At 44.2% G+C, this 8,510-nt stretch overlaps 1 protein-coding gene across 1 annotated transcript; it reads left to right on the top strand.

The window, feature by feature from the left end:
- The first annotated feature begins 756 nt into the window (after positions 1-756).
- Positions 757-7,914, top strand: TNFRSF8 (TNF receptor superfamily member 8). Its single transcript, XM_010723027.2, has 8 exons — positions 757-952; positions 1,129-1,284; positions 1,383-1,476; positions 1,883-2,160; positions 2,344-2,454; positions 3,897-3,922; positions 4,311-4,518; positions 5,707-7,914. The coding sequence occupies exons 1-8, from the start codon at positions 772-774 to the stop codon at positions 5,946-5,948; spliced, it is 1,296 nt and encodes a 431-aa protein (XP_010721329.1). The 5' UTR covers positions 757-771; the 3' UTR covers positions 5,949-7,914.
- Positions 7,915-8,510: the final 596 nt, after the last annotated feature.

Below are 8,510 nucleotides of genomic sequence, written 5' to 3'. Positions count from 1 at the left end.
TTAGAAGGGAAATTTTTTGACATTTATTTGTGCTATAAAGAGAAGGTTAGTGCTTGGTGCATTTGCATGCACTTACATCAGAGATCTCCTGTACTGTTTTGGTGCACTCCACCAGAATCATTCAGAAAATGGATGAGTAAGCAAGACCAAGGGATGGAGAAACTGCTCCTGTAGAAGAACAAAAGGGGCAGAGATTCTATGCCACTCCCAGGGAAAGAAGCTCTTTTCTCCTTCAAAAGCTCCCACTATGATGGATGTCATAGCTGGGTCTTGTGAAAAGCAGAGATGTAGTTTGCAGCTAGCTGTCATGACCCACATTTCTCAAACATTTCACTTCTGCAATCAGCTCCAGCCTTCAAAAGAACAGTCTTAGAAAAGCAGTTTTGAGAAGGTGGGAGTGATGTGGTTAGGGCTTGTCTGGTAGTATTTATAGGGCCAAATAGGAAGTGGCTGTTTTGACTTGTGCTCCTACACTGTGCTCGCCAAAATGAATAGCAGGCGAGTTATTTTCCTGCTATTCTCCCATTCCTACAATTAACCCTTTGTGATTGGCTGATGTGGACTGGTGCTGCAACTGAGATTGATTTTTCTTCTGTTTGTCACCTGTTAAGCATTTAGCTCAGTCTTCATGTTGTTTTAGCTTTTCCTTCTGCAGCTGCCATCATTCCTTACTGTCTGGTGACTACTTCCACCCGCTGGCAAGGCCACCAGCTCACAGCTAACTGCTGTGCCTCCCAGTTCCTTTGGCTTTAAGGCTGACTGTGCTTCAAGATGGCTTTCCCCTCTATTTTTGAACAGTTATCTCCACATTTTGGCTTTCTTTCTCCAGGCTATGCTAAAAAGAAATCATGTCCTGTGGATCCAGATGAAGATTGCATGAGATGTGGACCTGAGCAATACCTGAACGAATCCCCAAAGCCACGATGTGATGCTTGTGTCTTATGCACCAAAGGTAACTGGTTTGCTGTTATCACCTACAGGTTTCTCCAGTTGTTCATGACTTAAAGTGCTGTTACAAAGTGCCAGCAGCCCGTTCTGCTTCCCGAGCCTTTGCACTGGTGTTGCTCAGCTTTGACCCCTTTGCTTGCAGAGTGATCCTTTGTTACTCCATCTGTTTCTTCCCTGCAGAATCTGACCTTGTGGAGAAGGCTCCCTGCTCCTTCAATTCCAGCCGTGTGTGTGAGTGCCGACCCGGGATGTTTTGCCAGACTGCTGCTAAGTACACCTGCATGAGATGCCAGCAGCACACTGCTTGCAAGCCCGGTTTTGGAGTCAAAATCAGAGGTAGGAATTCCTCCTTATTTTATCTTTTCTGATCATGGCCATAGGCTTGGAGTTGATTAATTCTGACCAGTCCATCCACTGTCATTGCTTTTATTCAGGCACCTCAAAGACTGATGTTTCATGTGAAGAATGCCCTCCTGGGACCTTCTCCGACCAAAGCTCCAGCACTGACATCTGCAAACCCCACACGGAGTAAGTCCATAGTGTTTGAAAGTGACAAACTGATTGGTTAAAGCTTATAGAGGACCCAAAGGGATCTTTGCTTTGTGCCAGAAGTGACAGATTTATCTGAGAGGCAGCAGGACAGCTTTGAGCCCTTGAGCTGTTGCACAGCTCTGTGCTGGAAGGAGGAAGGGATCTCTCTTGCCTCAGTTTCAGTTCACTGAATGCAGTGGGATTCTGTGTGTGGGCAAGTTTGCATCCGGGTCAAGAATCAGTGCCACAGGGGTGAGCAGAAGGTTAATGACTTTCTGACTAAAACCAGTAAATGCATGTGGTATAAACATGACCAAAAAGGGCATGTGCCACATGGAAAATCTTACAGTGTCGTGTCATTTGCTTCTAGCGCTGATGCACTGCTCTCTCTTTTGTTCCCCAGCTGTGCCAAGTTGAACAAAGTAGCGCAAGGCAAAGGAAATGCCACCCATGATCAGGTTTGCATGGACCAATTGCCCTCCTACCTCACCCCAGACACTTCCTCCATCAGAACCGGCAATGAAACAAATGACTCTGACGTACTGAAGCTTCCGGCAAACCTGGTGACCCTTGCTAGTGTCCTTTCAAGTGCCACAACCAAAATTCCCAGTTCAACTCCCGAGGAGAAAGCTCTGGCTAGCACTTCTCCCACCTCAGCCAAGGGAGAGACAACAACAAGAGGTCAGAAAGGATTTATTCTATCTGGCACGTTTTATTCAGATATATCTTTAGTGAAAGTAGTACGTGAGCTTCCTGCGTAACCCCTACAATTTGTGAAATGATGTCGGGCAAACACACAGGTCTACTGATCCTTCTGCCTTTTCTTGGTCTCTTTGTTCTCCCTTTCCTCCTCCTGTGCTGCAGGTCTTGTTTTCTGGGGAGTGGTTCTCTCTGCGATGGTGCTACCTGTGGGCATGCTGTCATTTTGGCAATGGAAGGCCTGCAAGAAACGGATCCTCATCCTCAAGCAAAAACGTGAGTTTTAAAACTGTGGTACATAACATGCTGCTTAATCTTCCCACCTGGGAATTACAGCATCCTAAAATGTTACAGAGGACAGGAGGGGAGATGATATTTCCTAGTGCCTGGTGAAGACAGGTCAGTTAAGGGTTCTAGGCAAACTGTTCTCCATCACGTTGGAGAATATTTTCATTGTTGGGTTGGAAGGCAACACCAAGATCATCCAGTTCCAATCTCTGCTCTGTGCTGGTTGCCAACCACTAAATGAGACACTGGGTCAGGCTGCCCAGGGCCACATCGGATTAAAGTAGCCGTGAATGTATGGAGGAGGATGCTACAAACTGGCTGGGAAAATAGGAGGTGGTGACCTTTTATCTTTAGTTTTTGGAACTTGCAGTCAGTCCTCTGCAGGCTGGTAAGACTGTGGATGTGAGAAGCCACTAGATGGCTCTTCTTCCCCACTGCATGGGCACTATTGGGTGATGTGTCGAGCAGGGAGGCTGCTGGAAAAATGCGCAGCTCATTTCTGAGCGCTCAGATCTGGGAGATGTGTTCCAAAATAAATAAATAAATAAATAAAATAAAATAAAATAAAAATATGGATGTTCGCCATAGCAACCTATACAGATCCCCTACAGTGCATACATTTTGCTCAGCTAACTAATCTCTTAGCATCTCCATTGATTGTGGTGGATATTTCTGACTGCTCTGCATCGGGGCATTTCTGCTTATTTACTCAGGAATATGACTTAACACTTCTCACGTGAGCTCAATTTTCTCAAAATGGAATCTTTCCTTCCTCACTTGGTTTACACAATAAAAAAATGTTACTGTGCAGCATTATAGAGCTGACATATTGAAGGTAACGGTGGCTGTACATCAGAATGAAACTAGATAGGAGCATCTAGCTTCATACAGAATCATGGGATCATAGAGTGGTTAGCTTGGAAGGGACCTTAAAGCCCATCCAGTCCCAACCCCTGCCATGGGCTGAGTGCCCCCCACCAGCTCAGGCTGCTCAGTGCCCATCCATGGCCATGGGCTCCTCCAGGGATGGGGCACCCACAGCTCTCTGAACACCCCCAGTGTTTCTTTCCTCCATCCTTGCATATTATTATTGTTACTTTAATAAGAGAGTCTTCTGCTTATTTAGAAGGCTTAATCAGTACATCGTGTGGTTAGATGTGATTAGATGAATGCTGGTTTTGGTGTGTGGAAAGCGATGGGTGTGGGCACAAAGGGCTTTGGGGAGAGCAGGATCTCACATGCTTGGCAGCAACGTGTCCCTGGATCACCTCAGCCCTTCAAGGAGGTCTGACCTCAGTGGTAAAGAGAGCATAATGCAGATGAGTCGGGCTGTAGAGTCTAGGACATGGGTGGGTCATATTTCAAAGCAATTAATATTCTTGTGATTACTATGAATTCTTTTCTGACAGTTCTTCGTCTTTCCATTACAGGTTCTGATCTAGTGGACAAATATGCAGTAAGTGTCAACCATATTCCAAAACAGGTCACTTTCCATTCCAATGTAAATAATCAATGATCTTTCTCAGTGTCCTGTTAAAAAGGGCCAGCCTTTTATTTGGAATTGTAATCCATGATCATCGAGGTGCAGAGATGAGACAAATTAGGAACTGCCACTTTCATGACTTGGGCTATGTTCAAATATGGCCTCAAGGAATACAGGAACGTAACTCAAGGGAACTGAAGTTCCTAGACCTGCTGGGCACTTTGCTTTTTTTCAGTCCCCATGACAGTGGTACTGTTCTGTTATTTCTGCCTGCCACAGAAAGATTCTGTCGACCTGTTGCAGACTTCACTGTGTTGTTTTTGCATTGACTCTTCTTCTGCTCTCCTCTTTGTATTGGCAGAAGATCACACTGACCACTGACAAATGTCCAGAAGAGGAGGAGTTAACTGATAGAACCCTCCCTTTGGAAACCAACAACAACTTGATCTCCGGTGCTGAAAAAGCAGGTAATCCTGTTCTGAGTCTGACTGAAGTGATGCAGAGCAATGGAAAAGCCCCAGACTGCCCCATTGATTCTCAAGTGAGAGACCACACAAATAATCAAATTGGTGAGTGTTAATTTATTTTCATTTTTTTACCTTGTCATTCTTTCAACCCTGGGCATACAATATCATCCTGAAATTACTGGCAAGCTGGAAAAGTATTTAGAATTTCTAACAGAGATGGCCGTGGCCTCTTGATGTAATCAAGTTGGTTTGCATTGTTGTTATTATCATTATTTTTCTGCGTGAGTCAAATCCAAAGACTTAAAAATGGCTAAGCTGATCCAGGACTGTTTTCTTAAGGCTGCTGGAAACCAGCTTTAAGAAAATCCTGCTTTTCTGGGAGGCAAAAGACAAAGCACAGAAAGAACAAGGAAAAGCAGAAGCAGAAAACGTGTCTTCTGTTTTCGCTGCTGCAGACCAGCAAGGATTTCTGTTATCCTGACTAGCTCAAAGAACAGGCTTTTGCAAAATGCTAACTCCCTGTCTGGGGAGGGAGAAAGCTGTCTGTGGAGTCACAGTTGAAAGAAAGGAACAGCAGAACTCACTACCATTCCTTACTCCTGTTCCAGTCCTCTCAGTATTGCTTACAAAGATGCCGTCTGTCAGAATGGGCTCAAATCATAAAGAAACGTGGGCATGCAAAGCCAAAACTTGTTTGCTAGCCTGTAAAATGCTGGAACGTAGCCCCCATGTTAGAATGGCATAGCTTGGAAGAGACCTTAACGCCCAACCAGCCCCAACTCCTGCTGTGGGCTGGTTGCCACCCAGCAGATCAGCTTGCCCAGGGCAGCTCTTTCTCTAACTTAGATTTAAACCACTGTGTTAGTTTTCTGAATTAGGTACTTACTTCACAACAGTGCAAAGCAGAGGGGGAAGGAGGCCTGTCTTTTGCAGAAGAGGTTAACCAGGATCCCAGAAGGTACTCATTGGGCCTGTGGAAGGCACTTAGGTTGTAGATTAGCTTGCCGTGGGCTTTGGCTGAGTTTGGTGATAAGAAGGAAGGTGGAAGCTCTTGGTATTTCTCATTCCAAGCTGCCAAAAGAGCAACATCCTTTGGTTAGATGTTGGGAAATAGCTTTTCAACTGTCCCTGAGAGAGGTTTGATCTGCATATGTCTGAATAAACAAAAGGAGAAAATAAGAACTGAATACCAAGTCAAAGTTTTGCACGACAAAGAGCCATCTCTAAGAACAGCAGTGTTGTTGCCTATGCTCAGCGTTACTTCTTTTTTTTTTTTTTTTCCTTTCTCAGGAAAAATATTCATCATGAACGCCGATACTGTTATCGTGGGGTCTTCAAAAACGCCTGGTATCAAAAACTGTACTGCTAGGGGATATGAAAGTGATGTTGATATCCAGGAAAAGATAGAAGAGGAACTGCCAATGCACTATCCAGAGCAGGAGACAGAGGTCTTTTCAGGGAATGATGTCATGATTCCTGTGGAAGAGGAAGGAAAGGAATTCCATCACCCCACCACAGCCACTGAAAAGTGATGGCCAGCTGAGAAGGTGTGTGAAGCTACAAAAACATCCAGCGTGACACTAAGCCTGAATCTACATTGAGGGAGGTAAAACCAGAATGTCTTACACAACCTGAAAACTAAAGCGCCAAAAACATTCCACTTATTTCATCCAACTAATGAGAGGATCATCCAAACCACTGGTTGACATCAAATACTTCCTCTTTTCCTTGCTCTCCCCAGTATCATGCTGGAAACAAACTGGAATCAAGGTGACAGAATTCAGAGGACTTCTGGATGCGAACTCCAGTTTCACAGTTTGCTTTCTCTGCATGAAGGGATGGAATTAAAATGGTTACCCCTATTAGCTCTGAAAATTCTGGATGGAATTCTGAGTTAATCTTGAGACCCAGCCATGTTTCGCATTTGTTCTCCATTGTACTTTAGGCCAATCCTTCTATTTGTTTTTAAGCCTGATTCACTTTTCTTCAATTGTTGAGATCCCTTCTCAAGCCATTCTATAATTCTATGGTTATGAAATCATTCCTAAGTGCAGAAAACATCCTCTTCTGATTGAAGTCAGACTGGCTGAATGTTTGGATGCTGAATGAACTATGGGTGAAGGGCTGTGCCAACAGGGAAAAGAACTGGGTTTCTAACAAAAACAAAACACAAACAAAAAACAGACACAGCAATTATTTCCTTGAACGTTAATATCTGCTCGTTTTAGAATTGTTCGTATTCATCACAGTGACACTGATTTGCATGTCTGTTCCTCAACAATAATTCTGTTTGGTTTTGTGGTCAGCTGCCCCGTGCTACGCAGTTTCAGGTCTTTTAATGCTGCATGTTTGATAACTGTAAATGCTGTGGTGCTGACCATGTTTTTGTGCAGGAGCACGGAAAATGAACAGGGTGACAAAGTGTGCCTTAAGAGTCAGGAAAAAAAGGAACCACAAAAAGAATTTCTTTGTAGTTTTATCCTGGGCAGAGGACTGTGAAAACAGCAGTGCAACTTCAGGGTCTTGTCTGAGAGCCAACAAAAGGAATAGAGAAGCACAAAATCACCTCCTTAGGCCAGGCTCACCTAAGTGCAAGTTGCCTAATATTTTATCTTTGTGCTATTTAGGGAGAGCACATCAGTGCAGTTAATATCTGCTCTTGTCATTCCTCCTACTTCTGCAGCATCAGCTGGAACTGGACTGAGAACACTGAAGTTTGTCTCAGCCTTTAGTGCTCTTGTTGCCAATGCTTGGTGTTTTCATCTCTTTTGAGTTTTCTGGTATAATCTTCCTCCACAACCACCCCGTGACAGCAGATTACAGACAGTTACCTCTCATGTATAAAGGAGTACTTAGATACTGCTTTTAAGCTGACTTCTGACTGACTGCACTGAGTGCCATTAGTTCCTGTGTTACAGAATGTAATGCAGTGCTGAGTTGCCTCAATGATTCTTGCCTGTATCCTCCCCAGCATCCAAGCCTGCATTCCTACCATTTCATATTTCTTATCTAAGTCACTTCATTGCATTGGTCATTTTAGTTGGGCTCAAACTTATCTTCTCTAACCTCACTGTGTTCTGCTGGAGATCTGGAGACATGAACCACACGTTTAAGAAGAGGAGATATATATATGTTGTTGTTCATAGAATCGTAGAATGCCCTGGGTTGAAAAGGACCTCAAAGACCATCTAGTTTCAAATCCTCTGCCATGGGCAGGGTCACCAACCACCAGACCAGGCTGCCCAGAGTTGTTGTCCTTGCACAAGTGACTTCAGAAGACCATCCAAGACAGGGGAGGATAGGATAAGGGGGAATGGTTCTAAAGTCAAAAGAGATAGAAGATTTAGGTTGGATATTAGGATGAAACTCTTTACTCAGAGGGCAGTGAGGCCCTGGCATTGCTGCCCAGAGATGTTCCATCCCTGGAGGTGCCCAGGATCATGGATGGGGCCCTGGGCAGCCTGAGTTGGTGGTGGGATCTGAAACTCTGTGATCTTTAAGCTCTGTCTGTGATCTAAGCTGTGTCATTCTATGATTTTCTAAGTTAAATCATCCTATGATTTTTCTAAACTTCTGCATAAAACTGACCCCAGCACTGATTCCTGTGACCCCATTGCCGCCTGTTCTCTATCCTAAAAGATGACTGTTGTGCTGTGCTCTTTCCTTCCTGCTTTTTAAACAGCTCTGACTTTCTTACCCCGTAATCTTTTGGGAAATCCTTAAACTGGCCTTTCCTAAGCTGACTCTAGGGTGACTTATTGATGACCTTTAGGTATGGAGCCTCTTTGGCTTTATGAAAATCTTCATGTATTACCTGGATGTCCTTCATCCATTCAACTTCAGCATATAAGGGAATGTATGCTATGCAGATTTTGTGACTGAAGAAATAAATCACAAGAAATTGATGCTTTCTTGGGCCCACAGCCCCAGAAATGAAGTGGGAGAATCTCAGCATTATGGGACCTCGCTGCTGACATCCAGCAATGGATGATCTACCTGCACATGGTACATTTGAGACCTGGTTCTAATTCCAAGTGTCCTTAGTTCCACTATTTACTTGAATTCTGCTCTTCTCCGCAAGTCCAGAACATAAT

This window comes from Meleagris gallopavo, chromosome 23 (assembly GCF_000146605.3).
Source record: "Meleagris gallopavo isolate NT-WF06-2002-E0010 breed Aviagen turkey brand Nicholas breeding stock chromosome 23, Turkey_5.1, whole genome shotgun sequence".
Classification (NCBI taxonomy): domain Eukaryota; kingdom Metazoa; phylum Chordata; class Aves; order Galliformes; family Phasianidae; genus Meleagris; species Meleagris gallopavo.
The sequence above is the reverse complement of the archived record's forward strand: the minus strand, read 5'-3'. Positions and strand labels throughout refer to the sequence as shown.